Genomic DNA, 19,819 nt, shown 5'->3' on the forward strand with positions numbered 1-19,819 from the left:
GGGATGAGAATTGCGTAACAGCAAACAAGAGTTCGTTTTATACATAAAGGTCGGCAATTCAAAAATATCATTACAGATAAATCATGTTTGATAAACGTGTGTGATAAGAGAACTACTTGTTTATCTTGTTCTCTTAAGGTAAGGTCACTTCTCACTATTGTACTGACAAGATTCTTAATTAACACGGATACCCTACTGCTTTTTCCCAGCTTCTTGTTTTTCAAAATGATAAATGCCCTTCAATTTTCAGGCCCTAGCCTTGGTCACTTGTCTTTGTAATGGCTATCAGGTCATACATATTTAATTTAAATATATTATCATTTAATCTATTTTGGTTAAAATGCTGCACACATTCAGTGACACAGCCTTTTACTCTTTTTTAAACATGTTTGAGAATCCTGGCTTTATTTCACAGGTGTACACTCTGTCCTTCTCTGCCACACTCTAGTTATCATTACCCAAATTGTCACCTTCTTCTATGACCTCATAGTTACCATTTGATTCAATATACTTTCTATCACATGACTCTTCCATCCACCCAACAATATTTAATTTAAAACCCATTCTATTGTCCTAGTTATAAAACTTATAAGAACACATTGTAAGATGTGAGTGTACTAGAGTGTTTCTTTACTAATCTGTGCAACAGATTTCACAAATATCTGTCAATTAGTAAATAGAATTTAGTAGGTGGGCGGCACAGTGGCACTGCTATCTCACAGCGCCAGAGATCCGGGTTCAATTCCCGCCTCAGGTGACTGACTGTGTGGAGTTTGCACATTCTCCCCGTGTCTGCATGGGTTTCCTCCGGGTGCTCCGGTTTCCTCCTACAGTCCAAAAATGTGTAGGTTAGGTGAATTGGCCATGCTAAATTGCCCGTAGTGTTAGGAGAAGGGGTAAATGTAGGGGAATGGGTCTGGGTGGGTTGCGCTTTGGAGGGTCGGTGTGGACTTGTTGGGCCAAAGGGCCTGTTTCCACATTGTAAGTAATCTAATCTATTAAAGAGATGCTGGCAAATGGAACTGGTCGGTATGGGCGAGAATTTTTTTTTGAAAGTGTTCAACAGCAGGGTCATTTTTTCTCAAAGCTAAAATTCACAATGTTTAAATCTCAATTCAATAAATGATGCAAGAGTTTCTCAACACATTTTTCTACAGCTTTGAATATATTCTGGAGGTCTGGAATATGTTGCCTGGAAGGGTAGTTGAGGTAGGAAGTAATGGCAGTAGGAGGATACTTAACAGGGAAATCAGATGAGCAAAAAGGGATCATGAAATAGCTTTAGCCAATAGAGTTAAGGAGAATCCAAAGGGATTCTACAAATAGATTAAGGACAAACGGGTAACTAGGAAGAAAATAGGGCCCCTTAAAGATCAGCAAGGTTGCCTACACGTGGAACTGCAGGAGATGGGTAAGATACTAAATGAGTATTTTGCATCAGGGCTTACTGTGGAGAAGGATATGGATGATATAGAACGTCGGGAAATAAAAAGCAACACCTTGAAAAAATATCCATGTTACAGAGGAGGAGGTGCCAGACATCTTAAAATGCATAAAGGTGGATAAATCCCTGGAACCTGATCAGGTGTACCCTAGAACACTGTGGGAAGCAAAGTAAGTGATTGCTGGGTCCCTTACTGAGATATTTGTACCATCAGTAGCCACGTGAGGTGCCAGAAGACTGGAGTTGACTAACATGGTGCCACTATTTAAGAAAGATGGTAAGGAAAAACCAGGGAACTATAGACCAGTGGGCCTAACACTGGTGGTGGGCAAGTTGTTGGAGGGAATCCTGACGGATTGAATTTAAATATATTTGGAAAATCAAGGACTGATTAGGGATAGTCAGCATGGCTTTGTGGGAAATTATGTCTCACTAACTTGATTGAGTTTTTTGAAGAAGTAACAAAGAAGATTGATGAGGGCAGAGCAGTGGATGTGATCAATATGATTTCAGTAAGATGAACAACAAGGTTCCTTATGATAGACTGGTTAGCAAGGTTAGAGCACACGGAATACAGGGAGACTTAGCTATTTGGATACAAAACTGGCTCAAAGGAGAGACAGGGTGATGGTGGAGGGTTGCTTTTCAAAGTGGAGGCCTACGCCAGTGGTGTGCCACTAAGATTGGTGTTGGGTCCACTGCTTTTTGTCATTTAGATAAATGATTGGAATCTGAACATAGGAAGTATGGTTAGTAAGTATGGTTATGACACTAAAATTGGAGGTGTAGTGTACAGCAAGGAAGATTACCTCAGAATACAGCGGGATCTTGATCAGATGGGCCAATGGGCAAAGGAGAGGTAGATGGAGTTTAATTTAGATAAATATGAGGTGCTACATTTTGGAAAGGCAAATCAGGGCAGGACTTGTACACTTGACGGTAAGATCCAAGAGAGTGTTGCTGAACAAAGAGACCTCGGAGTGCAGATTCATAGTTCCTTGAATGTGGAGTCGCAGGTAGATAGGATAGTGATGAAATTATTTGATATGCTTACCTTTATTGGTCAGTGCATTGAGTATAAGATCATAAGATATGGAAGCAGAAATTAGGCTATTCGGCCCATCGAGTCTGTTCTGCATTCAATCACGGCTGATAGGTTTTCAACCCCGTTCTCCCACTTTCTCTCCAAAACCTTTGATTCTCTTGACAATCAAGAACCTCCCCAATTCTGTTTTAAATATAATCAATGGCCTGGCCTCTACAATCTTCTGTGGCAATGAATTCCACAGATTCACCATTCTCTGGCTGAAGAAGTTTCTTCCTTATCTACGTTCAAAAGGTTCTTTCTTTTATTCTAAGGCTGTGCCCTCGGGTCCTAGACTCTCCTACCAATAGAAATATCTTCCCAAAGTCCATTCTGTCGAGGCCATTCAGTATTCTGTAAGTTTAAAGTAGATCCCCCCTCACCCTTCTAAACTCCATCGAGTATAGTCCCAGCATCTTCAACAATCCTCTTATGTTAAGCCTTTCATTCCGGATCATCCTCGTGAACCCCTTTGGACCCATTCCAGAGTCACTACATCCTTCCTGTGTTATGGGGCCCAAAATTGCTCACAGTATAGGATTTGGGAAGTCATGTTGTGGCTGTACAGGACTTTTGAAGTATTGCGGGCAATTCTGGTCTCCTTCCTATAGGAAGGATGTTGTGAACTTGAAAGGGTTTAGAAAAGATTATTGCCAGGGTTAAAAGTTTTGAGCTATAAGGAGAGGCTGAATAGGCTGGGGCAATTTTCCCTGGAGTGTTGGAGGCTGAGGGATGGACTTACAGAGGTTTCTAAAATCATGAGGAGCATTGATAGTGTAAATAGACAAGATCTTTCCCCTGAGGTTGGGGAGTCCAAAACTAGAGGGCATAGGTTTAAGGTGAGAAGGGAAAGATTTAAAACGGACCTAAGGGGCAATCTTTTCAAGCAGAGGGTTATGCAAGTATGGAATGAGCTGGCAGAGGAAGTGGTGGAGGCTGGTATAATTATAACATTTAAAAGGCATCTAAATGGGTATATGAATAGGAGGGTTTAGAAGGATATGGGCCAAATGGCAAATGAGATTAGATTTATATGGGGTATCTGGACGAGTTGGACCAAAGGCTTGGTTTCTGTGCTGCATATCTCTATATGTCTATGACTCAGCCTTTAGAAAGTGCTTGGTTGAGTATTTAAAGTGTCATAACACTCAAAGCTATGGATCTAGTGTGGGAAAGTGGGATCAGTGTAGGTAGTAGCATATTCTTGGCGGTTCAGACTTGTTTAGCCGAAGGACGTCTTCTGTACTGTATGATTCTACGATTCTGGGTCTGTTTCACAAACTCAGGGTTGAGCCAACACTACCTATTTTCTTTCCTAACATAAAACATGAAATTCCAGCTCAAAACTAACATTCGTTTTATTGGAAGGTTAATAAAATTTCTAGGTCGTGATTACAAAAATAGAAAGTTCTGGAGAAACCTGGCAGGTCTGGCAGCAACTGTCAACAGAGAAACAGAGTAGAGTTAACATTTCCAAGATCCTTGACTCTTCATCAGAAATGGAACTAGCTGACAGGGGGTAGTTTTTATGCTGATGATGGGGTGCAGGGAGTGAACAGAGTACAGAATCCAGAGAGAGAGAGAAAAAAAGCAATTGGCAAACGAAGAGATTGTTGATGATAAACCAAGGGAGGGAAGAATGAGTGCTGGATAGGGTGCTAATGCACAAAGTAAAAATTGTTAAAAATTGTTTTTTTGTACCAGGAGCTACCCAAAAAGAGACAGGATTTAGTGGTATGGCAAAAGAGTAATGAACATAGAGAGGCTGTTTAGATGATACTTGCAAACATGATGCATACGCACTTAAATGCATTAGAGGTGCATGCAGTCATTGAGGATTACTTACCTCAAAGTACTCTCGGGTTTTCCTTGTCTGTTTTGCCAAAGCACTCCATAATTGTAAAATAATCTTGCACAAAAGCTGATCACTGACATGTTGTAAATGTTGTGCTGCCACTAGAAAAAGAATAAATTAATAAATTAAAATAATGTGACTGTGAATGGACATTAGTGTAATATTTCTGACTACAATAAGATTGCGTCTTAGTAAAAGATTTTGCTTGAACAGACTAAAATCAACATATGCTTGCAGAATTTATAACACGCCATGTCTGTAAGATCACATTTATGGGATTTACAAGTCTCCATTCCATAAACACGAAAAGATAACTATAGAGTTTGCAGGAATCTCAATCTGATAACTACCACATTTAGACATGCACCCTGTATGGCACTGCATGTTTGGGGTCATTTTCATCTTGCTCATAACAAGAGTAGTCTTCCTTTCAATTTGAACCTTATATTAAGGTGATTGCCATCAGCTAAGCAATGACAATTGGCATTCACACATTTGATCAAGTAAATAAACACTGTGAAACATTTTAAGGAATGTAACATAAATTTAAAGATAGAAGCTCAACAATCAAGCATGCAGAATACTGTACTGCAGAATATTAAACCAATTCACTTACAAGGTCTGCCTGCCAATGTTGGAAGCTAAAACAGCCATAATACTTCTGCAGAGTGAGAATCACTGAAACACTTCCACTGAATTTTCAAGTTGGGGGTAGGAAATATAACTATTTTGAGGCCCTGAATATCTCCCGAAGATAAAATTATGACTTCCAAGGAAGCAATGCAACTGAGATGTGTTTGATGGCTAATTAACAGCCACATAGACAAGTACAGAGAAGGATCAAATGAAATATGGATCCAATAAACTCTCCACAGCAGCCATTATCCTGCTTCAGCAAAAGTGTAAAGACTGTCACTGAACTTTAAGATGCATATTTTCTGAGGAGAGCTGACGGCCTGGGATCCAGGGAAGGGCAGATTGCTTTTCTGAGAATGACATTGAAGTGATGAGTACTCAGGTTTCATAGTATGTCACACTCCTCCATACTTCTGTACAATGAATGCCACTAATTGGTCCAGGGTGAATAGTATGTCACATATTCTGTGGACACCAGTGTACAGTTCCTGTGTTTACTCCAGGTGCCATTGCATTAGGCAGTACTTGATATTGGACACTCTATGTCTGAACAATCACGTATGTTCATAGTCCTGAAACAATGTGCCACATGTGAGCTGGATGAACTCTGTCATTCTTTGTTCTTGACCCTGCAATGCCTCAGGAAACTGGTGTGGACATTTCCTGATGCAGTTCTAGGTAGAGATTTCTATTTTGTGACACTTGAGACTCTGCATATGTTCAAGAAACAAGAAAAGCAACAGCAAGAAGAGCTCTTATTCTCTCTTGGTGAAGTACTTAGGAATCTGAAAAATGTATTTTGACAACATTGCAAACTCTGAAAAGCTAAACTGTGACGACTACGAAAGACTAACTTGATTTTGATCTGAACCGAAGGCCTGTTTGGAAGATCTTCCATCAGTCGGAAGTACGATTTTTGTCATCAAGAAACCTAGTGGACTGTGAGAATTCTTTGTTTTCAGATCACTGGTCAAATTTCTTTAGCCCCTTTTTGAAATATCAACTCTGCAGGTCTTTGTCATCTTCAGTGTTGCATTTGTGTGTTTGTTCTGGGATTAAAAGGAATATAATTCTAATTATGGGTTGTATCTGAGATGTTAAGAAGTCTTGCTATTTGTTTAGAAAATTGAGTGTTGTTTGTAATATATGATCTCAATCAGTGAGATTTCCCCCTGATTCTCTATTAACATCAATTTTGTTTGGGGTCCTTGATGTCATACCCAGTCAAATGTTTCCGTGATGACAAGGGCAATCCCTCTCATCTCACAACTTGAGTTCAGCTTTTTTGTCTATGTTTGGACCAAAGCTATCATGATGACAGGAACTTAGTGGGTCAACCAGAATCAGACTGTGCATCAATGAGCAGATTATTATTTTGCAAGTGTCACTTGTTAGCACTGTTAACAACTCCTTCCACTATTTTGCTGATGCCCTGGAGTAAACTGATGGGGTGGTAATTGGTTGGGTTGGATTTATCCTGCTTTTTGTAGACCGAACATATCCAGGCAATTTTCCACAGTGTTGGATACATGCTAGTTTTGTAACGGTACTGGAATGCCTTAATTGGGGTGCAATAACTTCTGAAGCACAAGTCTTCAATATAATTGTTGGAATGTTGTCAGAGCCAGTGCTTTTGTAATATCCAGTGCCATCTGCCATTTCTTGAAACCACGTGGAGTGAAACAAATTGACTGAAGACTGTGATTGTGGAGACCTATTGAGGAGGCCAAGATGGATCATCCCTCCAGCACTTCTGGTAGAAGATTGATGTAAATGCTTTGGCCTTATTGCTCACCAATATTAAGGATGGGGATGCTTGCGATGTCTTCTCCTCATAAGGAAAGTTATTGGTAAAGACAAAGCAAAATAATTCAACTGCATGCAAACCAAACTATTCAAGTACACTTTTAAAATCGTTTGATGTGGATTACAAATTGCAGACTCTGAAGGAGATGTAGAAAATAGTGTTGAGCCAGATACTTTTCATCCTCAAATGTTACAGAGCTATAAGGATAAAACTGCCACATTTGACAGTTTATCAGATGAAGGACAGATAAATTCTGATAGTCAATATGAGTTTATTAGTCCAAAAGAACACTGCTAAAATATTTACCATAAAAGGTGAGTCAAGGAAGAAATATGACTATTATAAATAGTGCAGGAAAGATGATAAGAAAATATAAAAGCTGAATGAATGCACAAGATGAGGGATAGGAGGTTAGGCCCATGAATTGAGAACATTAAGTTCAAAGATGGAAGGCAAGAAAACACAGTATAAGCTCAAATTGTCCATCTGGGAACAAATATGCTCCTAGAAAGAAACCATTTACTGTTGAAAGAAATCAACTTCCAAGAAAAGGGAGGTCAAACAGGAGCAATCCAAAAAGATAGAGGGCAAAGTTAAATAAAGACAACAAATAAAGCACAGACAAGAAATACCACCAGGAGCAGAAACCAAATGATCAGGAAGTCTTAGTGACCCTGAACAAGCTAGAGGTCAAGTTACTAAAAGATGCCAATCAACAGGAACTGCAAGGTATACATTGAGGTACCAGTGTGGGGAAAACAGTAGAGTCTCACAGTTGTACAGCATGGAAACAGACCCTTTGATCGAACCAGTCCATGATGACCATAATCCCAAAATAAACTAGTCCCAACTGCCTGCACTTGGCCTAAATCACTCTAAACTTTTCTTATTCATGTACTTATTTAAATATCTTTTAAACATTGTAACTGTACCTGCATTCACCACTTCCTCGCGAAGTTCACGTGGAAAATTATCTCTAAAACAACTAGCCCTCATGTCTTTTTTTAAATCTTTCTCCACTCACCCTTAAAAATATGCCCCCAGTCTTGAAATCCCCTATGCTAGGGAAACAACATCTGCCATTCACCTCATCTATACCCTTCATGATTTTATAAACCTCTATAAGGTCACCATTAACATCCTATACTCCAGTGAAAAAAGTCACAGTCTATAACAGCCTCTCCTAATAACCCATACCCTCCATTCCCAGCAACATTCTAACAAATCGTTTCTGAACCATCTTCAGCTTAATAATATTCTTCCTATAACAGGACAACCAGACTTGGACACAGTAATCCAGAAGACGGTGTAGCATGAAGGGTTTTCAGATACCTGGACAATTGGGGCTCATTCTGCGGTAGGTGCAACCTCCACAAACAGGATGGTCTACACCGGAACCAGAGGGGTACCAATATCCTGGGGATGAGGTGGGGGAAAGTAAATTTGCTAATGCCCTTCGGGAGGATTTACACTAATTCAGCAGGGGGATGAGAAACTAAATTGTAGTTCCATTGTCCAGGAGGTTGAAAGTAGTGAGGTCAGAAATGAGGTTTCAGGGTTGCAAGAGTTCACCAACAAGCAGGAAAGTGGTTTGAAGTGTGTCTACTTCAATGCCAGGAACATCCGGAATAAGGTGGATGAACTTGCAGCATGGGTTGGTGTCTGGGACTTCGATGTTGTGGCCATTTCGGAGATATGGATAGAGCAGAGAACAGGAATGGTTGTTGCAAGTTCCAGGATATAGATGTTTGGGTAAGAATAGGGAAGATGGCAAAAGAGGGGGAGGTGTGTCATTGTTAGTCAAGGACAGCATTACAGTGGCAGAAAGGATATTTGATTACTCATCTACTGAGGTAGTATGGGCTGAGGTTAGAAAGAGGGAAAGAGAGGTCACCCTGTTGGGAGTTTTCTATAGGCCGCCAAATAGTTCCAGAGATGTAGAGGAAAGGATAGTAAAATTGATTCTGGATAGGAGTGAGAGCAACAGGGTATTTGTTATGGGGAGTTTAACTTTCCAAATATTGACTGGGAATACGATAGTTCAAGTACTTTAAATGGGTCAGTTTTTGTCCAATGTGTGCAGAAGGTCTTCCTGACACAGTAAGTAGACAGGCCAACAAGGGATGAGGCCACATTGGATTTGGTACTGGGTAATGAACTGACCAGGTGTTAGATTTGAGGGTAGGTGAGCAGTTTGGTGATCGTGACCACAAATCGGTTATGTTTACTTTAGCAATGGAAAGGAATAGGTATATACTGCAGGCCAAGAGTTATAGCTGGGGGAAAGGGAATTATGATGCAATTAAGCAAGATGTGGGATACATAGGATGGGGAAGGTAACTGCAAGGGATGGGCACAATTGAAATGTGGAGCTTATTCAAGGAATAGCTAATATGTGTCCTTGATAACTATATATCTGTCAGGCAAGGAGGAAGTGGTCAAATGAGGAAGCCATGGTTTACTAAAGAAGTTGAAACTCTTGTCAAGAGGAAGAAGGTGCCTTATGTTAGGAAGAGACATGAAGGCTCAGTTAGGGCACTTGAGAGTTACAAGTTAGCCAGCAAAGACCTAAAGAGAGGGCTAAGAAGAGCTAGGAAGTACACAGATCCCTCAAAGTTGTCACCCAAGTGGATAGGGTTGTTAAGAAAGTATATGGCGTTTTGGCTTTCATTAACAAAGGGATAGAGTTTAAGAGCCACAAGGTTTTGCTACAGCTCTACAAGTCACTGGTGAGGCCACACTTGGAATATTGTGTCCAGTTCTGGTCGCCCTACTATAGGAAAGATACAGAGGCTTTGGAGAGGGTGCAAAGAAGGCTTACCAGGATGCTGCCTGGACTGGAGGGCTTGCCTTATGAAGAAAGGTTGAATAAGCTTGGACATTTCTCTCTGGAGAGAAGGAGGAAGAGAGGAGACCTGATCAAGGTGTACAAAATAATAAGAGAAACAGATAGAGTCAATAGCCAGAGACTTTTCCCCAGGGCAGGATTGACTGGTACGAGAAGTCATAGTTTGAAGATATTAGGAGGAAGGCAGAAAGGAGATATCAGAGGTAGGTTCTTTATGCAGAGAGTTGTGAATGCCTGGAATGCGTTACCAGCTGTGGTGGTGGAAGCAGAGTCATTGAGGATATTTAAGTGACTGCTGGACCTGCACATGTATAGTAGTGAATTGAGGGGTGCATAGGTTAAGTTACTATATTTTACATTAGGATTAAATCTCAGCACAACATCGTGGGCTAAAGGGCCTGTTCTGTGCTGTACTTTTCTATGTTCTATGTTCTATGAAGGGACATGAGAAGTCGTTCGCAGATCAGATCAAGGAAAACCCTAAAGCCTTCCATAGATGTATCATGAATAAAAGATTGACTAAAGGAAGATTATGGCCAATCAAGGGTGGTAGTGGGAAGTAGTGCGTGGAGTCAGAGCAGATAGGTGAAGCGCTAAATGAATATTTTTCATTAGTATTCATACTGGAAAAAGATAATGTTGTCAAGGAGAATACTGAGATACAGGCTACTAGACCAGATGGGATTGAGGTTCATAAGGAGGAGGTGTTAGCAATTCTAGAAAGTGTGAAAATAGATAGGTCCCCTGGGCCAGATGCGATTTATCCTAGGATTCTCTGGGAAACTAGAGAGGAGATTGCAGAGCTTTTGGTTTGATCTTTATGTTGTCATTGTCTACAGGAATAATGCCAGAAGACTGGAGGATAGCAAGTGTCCCCTTGTTCAAGAAGGGGATTCGAGTTAACCCTAGTAATTATAGACCAGTGAGTCTTACTTCAGTTGTCGGTAAAGTGTTGGAAAAAGTTATAAGAAATAGGATTTATAATCATCTAGAGAGGAAAAAGTTAATTAGAGACAGTCAACACAGATTTGTGAAGGATAGGCCGTGCCTCACAAACCTTTATTGAGTTCTTTCAGAAGGTGACCAAACAAGTGGATGAGGGTAAAGTGGTTGATGTGGTATATGTGGATTTCAGTAAGGCATTTGATAATGTTTCCCATGGTAGGCTATTGCACAAAATACAAAGGCATGGGACCGAGAGTGATTTAGAGTTTGGCTAGCTTCAAGAAGATTGATGGTGGTAGCTGATGGAAAATGTTGATCCTGGAGTTCAGTTACTAGTGGTGTACTGCAAGGGTCCACTGTTTTGGGTCCACTGCTGTTAGTCATTTTTTTAAATGACCTGGATGAGGTCATAGAAGAATGGGTTAGTAAATTTGAAGATGACACTAAGGTCAGTGGAGTTGTGGATAGTGCTGAAGGCTATTGCAGGTTACAGAGAGACATAGATAAGCTGCAGAGCTGGGCTGAGATGTGGCAAGTGGAGTTTAATGCGGAAAAGTGTGAGATGATTCACTTTGGAAGGAGCAACAGGAATGCAGAGTATTAGGCTAATGGTAAGGTTATTAATAGTGTAGATGAGCAGAGAGATCTCGGTGTTCATGTACAGAGATCCCTGAACGTTGCTACCCAAGTTGATGGGTTGTTAAGAAGGCATGTGGTGTGTTAACGTATTGATAGAAGAATTGAGTTTTGGAGCCATGAGGTCATGCTGCAGCTGTACAAAATCCTGGTGTGGCTGCACTTGGGTGTATTATGTACAGTTCTGGTCATCACATTAGAGTAAGGATGTGGAAGCTTTGGAAAGGGTTCAGAGGAGATTTACTAGGATGTTGTCTGGTATAGAGGGAAGGTCTTATGGGGAAAGGCTGAGGGACATTTTCGTTAAAGAGAAGAAGGCTGATAGGTGACTTAATTGAGACATATCAGATAATCAGAGGGTTAGAAATGGTGGACAGTGAGAGCCTTTTTCCTCGAATGGTAATGGCTTGCATGAGGGGACATAGCTTTAAATTGAGGGGTGATAGATATATGACAGATGTCAGAGGTAGTGGGTGTGGAACTCCCTGCCTGCAACAGTAGTAGACTTGCCAACTTTAAGGGCATCAAAATAGTCATTGCATAGATATATGGATGAAAATGGAATAGTGTAGGTTAGATGGGCTTCAGATTGTTGCGCCGACTTGTGGACACATCGAGGGCCAAAGGGTCTGCACTGTGCTGTAATGTTTTATAGTTTATGTTCTAAGAAGTCTCAATAACATTCTGCACAACCTCAACATAATGTCCTAATTCCTATACTCAAAGGTCCGAGCAATGAAGGCAAGCACGCTAATCGTCTTCTTAACTATCCCGTCGAAATGTGATGCAGACTTCAAACAATATTAGACTTCAAACAATTATGTACTGGAACCCTAGGTCTTTCAGATCTACAACACTGCCCAAGGCCCTACTTTTAATTGTATAAGCTTTATCATTGTTTTACCAAAATGCAATACCTTGCATTTATCCAAATTAAACTCTAATTGCCACTTTTCAGCCCATTGACCCAATTGATCAAGATCACTTTGTAATATTAGATAACCTTCTTCACTGGCCACTATACCACCAATTTTGGTGTCATCTGCAAATTTACAAACCATGCTTTCCATATTCACAAATAGCCGTTATATTGGGTCCAGGTATATTGGAACTGACAACTGGAAGCGGCAGATACAAATCACTATAAATGCCGGAGGAAACATCACAGAAGCGCTTCACAGGAGGCTCCCAAGCACTGAGGATGTCACCTAGACAGGGGACGAAACAGCTGCAACACAAATTCCCAGCTCAGTGAACAGAACCACAACAACGAGCACCCGAGCTACAATCTTCTCACAAACTTTGGGGATAGAATACCTGCCTCCTTGGAGTTATTTCAGGTTTCAAAACTGAAATGGAGAAATTATGATGTCTATTGGACAGGTGAATTGATCAGGCATCCAAACCAGGCAAGATCCCTATTCTGAAATATTAGAGTTGAATATAAATATGAAAAATTCCAACGTGGAAGATATTATTTGAGCAAACAAAATGTTGAAGAAATTTAAAATAGAGCAATGCTATTGGAAAATGCCAGGAACATTCATGTTTTTAATGATGCTTGTTAAGAATGATCTCTGTGATAGGTTTTCAAGTTCAGCTGGGTTTATAGTTTTTCTTGTAGAAAAGGGGGGTAATTGTTGCCCTTTAGCTTGAATGGCTAAAATCATTTAAAAAAACTAGTAAAGTGTAAATTAGTGGCAGGGTCACTTGCTGTTGCTGAGGCAGTAGATATATTTACTTTTCTTAGCAAAATTATTGGAAGACATTCTTAAAAAAAGGATTCTACAGCAAAATCCATTAAGTACTATATCAATGATGAGTTTCTATGGGAGAACATGCACTCAACAAAATTTGTGAATAAAAATATCCTGAAGATCAATATTGCAGTTTGAAACAGATGGTCAACAATGTAGAGATCTCCAAATTCAAACAGTCAACTAGCAGCAGTCAACTATCTAATTGTTTTAGAAAGAAAGCAGCAAATTCTAAGAAACTGCTGAAAGCACTAGGAGAGGGACAAGAAGTACTTTAATATGCAAAGAAAAAAGCATATAACATGTTATACTTTTATACTTTTTTTGTTCATTTAAGGTAGTCACTAAAGTATGACTTTGTAAATATAACTATGTCAGGCTGTTACTCGACTAGTCTGTGGAACAGTGCTCTCAATTTGGGCACAACCCTCCCGATGTTAACATGGAGAACTTTGCGTAATCAACAAGCTGGGTTTGTTTTTATGCTTTCAGTCCTTAGGTCGACTTAGTTAATTGAATGGTTCCTTCCTTTTCTTTAGACGTTATAGCAGTTTTGATAAGCTGAGTTGTACTAACTGGCTTGCTCGGCCAGAACAGTCAAGACTCAGCAACATTGTCGTAGGTCTGTTGTGACTAGATTCAATGACTAATGCAGCAATTTCCGAAACACACCTTTTAGAATGAACATGTTGGTTTCACTTCTTTCAAATCGCAGAACTTTTTTGAAGTTACGTTTTCAAGTGAACTTTAACATTTGGTGTCATGTTGGCCCAGATAATGCATTGAAGATGTGGGTTGCCCTGTGTGAGACTGTCTGTGCCACAATGTTCAGACTGATTCTAATCTAAAAAATGGATGTACGGAATCTTCTATGAATTCATGCAGTGTTTGAACAAAGTAAAACGTAATTCTGCAAGTACAAATTCAACCCACAAACGTGTGTGTGTGTGTGCGCACGCATGTGGGTATGCGTGTGTGGGGGTGTTGTTATGAATGTATGTGAGAGAGTGTGTGAATGTGTGAGAGTGTAAAGGGGTTTAAGTCTGTGAGAGGGTGCGTGTGACCGTGTGAGTGTATGTGTGAGCGTATGAGAGAGAGCTTGTGTATGAGAGAGGGTCTGCGTGAGTGTGTGGGTCTGTAAGAGTGTGTGTGTGTCTGTGTCTGATAGCCAAGTTCAGTACCCATGGGGATGGACTCAACCAGGACCTTGGGTTCATGTCACACTATAGGTGATCCCACTGCACTACAGAGACACATACAGACACACAGACACACACACACACAGACACTCCTACAGACACACACACACTCCTGCAGATGCAGACACACACTCCTACAGACCCATACATTCACGTAGACCATCTCCCATACACAAGCTCTCTCTCAAAAGCTCACACATACAAACCACACTTATACCCCTTTACACTCACTCACACACATACATACACACATTCTCTCACAGACACTCACAACCCCCAACCCCAGACACACACACTCCCACACTCACACACACACACACACACACACTCTCTCTCTCTCTCTCACAGACACTCACAAATGCCCACCCCAGATACACGCACACATACACATATACATTTGTGGGGTGAATTTGTACTTGCAGAGTTACATTGTACTTTGCTCAAAAACTGCATGAATCCATGTAAGACTCTGTTAACTCACTTTTTAGATTAGAATCAGTCTAAACATTATGGCACAGACAAGGAACACGGAGCTAACACCTTCAACATCTCAACATCTTATCTGCACTGACACCAATTGTTACAGTTAACCTGAGAATGTAACTTTTAAAAGAAGTTTTGTGATTTACATATGAAAGAAGTAAAACTATCATGGTCATTCTAACAAACAATCAAGGTCTTTTTCAATGTATAATTTCAGTTACATCACACTGTAAACTTTTGCTATAAATTCTGTGTCTTACAATTGTGCACTCCACAACCACCTGTACAGCCCAGTCAAACACCAGCATCTCCAAATCATGGCATAAAGGGAGTAACAATCCCAGGTAGTGGAAGTATGCAGGTCAAACTGGCCCTGAACACGAGTGGTGTCACTGCCTTCTCATAGGATCCACTGCTGGTGCACAGACTAACGAGCCACTGTGATTTGCTGAAACTGGCCTCAAATTAAAGCAAGAGCAAAGACATGTTATTTCAGTACTATGAGACAAATCCTTTGTCCCCTTCACTGTCAGATCTGACTACATGAAGAATCTGGAGATATGGTTTTAAGAGGCTGGGGTCTGTGCTAAAATCTGTGAGTAGTAGTTAGATTAGATTAGATTCCCTACAGTGTGGAAACAGGCTCTCCAGCCCAACAAGTCAATACTGACCCTCCAAAGAGTAACCCACCCAGACCCAATCCTCTACATTTACACCTGACTAATGCATCTAACCTACACATCCCTGAACACTACAGGCAATTTAGCATGGCCAATTCACCTGACCAGCACATCGTTGGATTGTGGAAGGAAACCGGAGCACCCAGAGGAAACTCAAGCATACACAGGGAGAATGTGCAAACTCCACACAGACAGTCACCAGAGGTTGGAATTGAACTTGGCTCCCTGGCGCTGTGAGGCAGTAGTCCTAACCACGGAGCCACTGTGCAGCCCTGAAACTGAAACCTTGATTATGAAGTAACCATACAGCTTACACATTTATATTTTAATAGACACAACTCATTAACTCATCTGTCAGTCAATATTTTTAAATTCATTACTTCAATGTGAAACCATGATTTAATTTAGAAGACCATAAGATGTAGGGAGCAAAAGCACACGACTCAGCTCATCAAGCTTGCTCTCCCATCCAGGGAGATCATGGTTGATCTGACACTTGTCAACTCTACTCTCCTGCCTTTTCTCTACCACCCCGACTCTCTGACTGATCTAAAATTCTGTCTAATATTGCTTTGAATATAATGATCCAGCCTCTACAACCCTCCATGGTAAAGAATTCTAGATTCATTATCCTGTGAAAGAAGAGATTCCTCTTCATCTCTGATTGAAAGATGGTTCAAAAGTGAACTGTATTTGCATGAGCATGATGCACAAAACTCTAAATGCAGTGGGTATGCAGGAGAAGCAAACCTGTCTCATGAAATGTGGTGTTGCAGTGAAGATCTGGTGTAGTGATTTTTGTCAAGGAACTTCCTGAATAGCTCCATGACACAGGTCTATGCTCTTAAAGACTGTTCCAGCAGCCAAGATAAACTTCAATTCATCTGGAGAACCATTAATTAAGTGAAAAGCACTCCTTAGTCTGCATAAAGCTTGCTGGTCTTCCAGTGCAAAGTGTTGCACACTGTACATTTCAAGACCCAGGACTGCATACTTTGAGATGGATTAAAGCTTGGAGAGCTGCAACATAGGCATAATTTGGAAAGGTCACTGTATGCGACAAACAAATGAACATACAAACATGGAGCAGGAGTACGCCGTTTGGTCCCTCAAACCTACACATTAAATAGATTAGATTAGATTACTTACAGTGTGGAAACAGGCCCTTCAGCCCAACAAGTCCACACCGCCCCGCCGAAGCGCAACCCACCCATACCCCTACATTTATCCCTTACCTAACACTACGGGCAATTTAGCATGGCCAATTCACCTGACCTGCACATCTTTGGACTGTGGGAGGAAACCGGAGCACCCGGAGGAAACCCACGCAGACACGTGGAGAATGTGCAAACTCCACACAGTCAGTCGCCTGAGGCGGGAATTGAACCCGGGTCTCTGGCGCTGTGAGGCAGCAGTGCTAACCACTGTGCCACCATGCCACACATGCATACAATAAAATAATGATGGAATATGATACTAGTCTAAATCCACATTCCTGCATACCCCGAAAATGTTTCATCCTCTTGCTTACCAAGAGTCTATCCATTTCTGCCTTAAAAATATCTATAGCCTCTGTTTCCACCCATTCTTAGGAAGAATTCCAAAGACTAGTTGCCTCATCTCTGTTTTAAATGGGCAGCCTCTTATTTTTAAAAAGGGACCCACAATTGTAGATTCTCCCTCAGTGATCAATACTTCAGATGTGGTATCACTTGTGTCTTGTAGAACTGAAGCATAACCTCACTACTTTAGGACAAGCAGTCTCCAGGTTGCAAGTTGGTTCCATTCTTGAGTCAGTTCGGAAGTCAATTTCTATGCAAACCAGAACAACAATGCAGGACAATATAAAACAGGTGTTTGTCAGCACAAGAAAACATTCATACGTCAGATTTTTTAAATGACACACCTATATGGGATCATGCTCATAAATACAAGCATTCATAAGTTGGACATCCATAAATCAGGGACTACTTGTATTCAATTCCCCTCACAATAAATAATATAGAACATAGAACATTAGAACAAAGAATATGACAGCGCAGTACAGACCCTTCAGCCCTCAATGTTGCACCGACCTGTGAAATCAATCTGAAGCCCATCTAATCTACACTATTCCATTTTTGTCCATATGTCTATCCAGTGACCATTTAAATGCTCTTAAAGTTGGTGATGCTGCTGCTGCTGCTGCTGCTGCTGCTGCTGCTGCTGCTGCTGCTGCTGCTGCTGCTGCTGCTGCTGCTGCTGCTGCTGCTGCTGCAGGCAGTGCGCTCCACGCCCCTACTACTCTGAGCAAAGAAACTACCTCAGACATCTGTCCTACATCTATCACCCCTCAATTTAAAGCTATGCGCCCTCATGAGCATGATCCCATACAGGTGTGTCTGAGGAAAAAGGCTCTCACCATCCACCCTTTATAACCCTCTGATTATCTTATTATGTCTCAATTAAGTCACCTCTTAACCTTCGTCTCTCTAATGAAAACTGCCTCAAGTCCCCTCAGCCTTTCCTCGTAAGACCTTCCCTCCAAAGCAGGCAACATCCGAGTAAATCTCCTCTGAACCCTTTCCAAAGCGTCCACATCCTTCCTATAATGTGGTGACCAGAACTGTACGTAATATTCCAAGTGCGGCCGCACCACAGTTTGTACAGCTGCAGCATGACCTCATGGTTCTGAAACTCAATCCCTCTACCAATAAAAGCTAACACACCGTATGCCTTCTTAACAACCCTATCAATCTGGGTGGCAAAATTCAGGGATCAATGCACACGGACATCGAGATCTCTCTGCTCATCTACATTATCCAGAACCTTACCATTAGCCTAATACTCTGCATTCCCGTTACTCCTTCCAAAGTGAACCACCTCACACTTTTCCAGATTAAACTCCATTTGCTACCTCTCAGCCCAGCTCTGCAGCTTTTCTATATCCCTTTGTAACCCACAATATCCTTTGGCACTATCCACAGCTCTACTGAATTCAGTGTCATCCGCAAATTTACTAATGCATCCTTCTGTGCCCTCATTCAGGTCATTTATAAAAATGACAAACAACAGGGGGTCCAAAACAGATCCTTGCGGTACACCACTAATAACTGAACTCCAGGATGAACATTTCCCATCAACCACCACCTTCTGTCTTCTTTCAGCTAGCCAATTTCTGATCCAAACCACTAAATCACCCCAATCCCATGCCTCCATATTTTATGCAATAACCTACCGTGGGGAACCTTATCAAATGCCTTATCAAAATTCATATACACCACATCAGCCACTTTACCCTCTTCCACTTGTTTGGTCATCTTCTCAAAGAACTCAATCAAGGTTTGTGAGGCACAACCTACCCTTCACAAAACTGTGCTGACTATCCCTAATCAGCTTATTCCTTTCTTGATGATTATTAGTCCTATCTCCTATAACCTTTTCCAACACTTTACCCACAACCGAAGTAAGGCTCACTGGTCTATAATTACCAGGGTTGTCTCTATTCCCCTTCTTGAACAAGGGAACAATATTTGCTATCCTCCAGTTTTCTAGCATTACTCCTGTAGACAATGACGACATAAAGATCAAAGCCAAAGGCACGGCAATCTCCTCCCTGGCTTCCCAGAGAATCCTAGGATAAATCCCATCTGGCCCAGGGGACTTATCTATTTTCATACTTTCCAGAATTGCTAACACCTCCTCCTTGTGAACCTCAAACCCACCTAGTCTAGTAGCCTGTAGCTCAGTATTCTACTCGACAACATTGTCTTTTCTTAGTCTGAATGCTGACGAAAAATATTCATTCAGTGCTTCCCCATCTCCTCTGACTCCACGCACATCTTCCCAATACTATCCTTGATTGGCCCTAATTGGCCCCTTTCTCTAGTCATTCTTTTATTCCTGATATATCTATAGAAGCCTTAAGGTTTTCCTTGATCCTACCCGCCAACGACTTGTCATGTCCCCTCCTGGCTGTTCTTAGCTCTCTCTTTAGGTCTTTCCTGGATAACTTGTAACTCTCAAGAGCCCTAACTGAGCCTTCACATCTCATCCTAACATAAGCCTTCTTCTTCCTTTTGACAAGAGATTCAACTTCCTTAGTAAATCACAACTTCCGTGCTCGACCATTTCCTCCCTGCTTGACAGGTATATACTTACCTTGAATAAGCTCCACATTTCAATTGTGCCCATCCCCTGCAGTTTCCTTCCCCATCCTATACATCTTAAATCTTGCCTAATCACATCGTAACTACCTTTCCCCCAGTTATAACTCTTCCCCTGCATATATACCTATCCCTTTCAATCACTAAAATAAAATTAACCAAATTGTGGTCACTATCACCGAAGTGCTCACCTACCTCCAAGTCTAACACCTGGCTGGGTTCCTTACCCAGTACCAAATCTAATGTGGCCTCGCTCCTTGTTGGCCTATCTACATACTGCGTCAGGAAACCCTCCAGCAC

At 41.2% G+C, this 19,819-nt stretch overlaps 1 protein-coding gene across 1 annotated transcript in view; it reads right to left on the reverse strand.

Moving 5' to 3' along the window:
- The window catches only part of LOC140466611 (F-box and leucine-rich repeat protein 13-like), a 155,082-nt gene that overhangs the window by 106,622 nt on the left and 28,641 nt on the right, over positions 1–19,819 (reverse strand). The window contains exon 7 of the mRNA XM_072562059.1: positions 4,375–4,484. Coding sequence (XP_072418160.1) covers positions 4,375–4,484 — 110 coding nt within the window. The remainder of the gene's footprint in view (positions 1–4,374; positions 4,485–19,819) is intronic.

Source organism: Chiloscyllium punctatum, chromosome 44 (genome assembly GCF_047496795.1).
Source record: "Chiloscyllium punctatum isolate Juve2018m chromosome 44, sChiPun1.3, whole genome shotgun sequence".
NCBI lineage: Eukaryota > Metazoa > Chordata > Chondrichthyes > Orectolobiformes > Hemiscylliidae > Chiloscyllium > Chiloscyllium punctatum.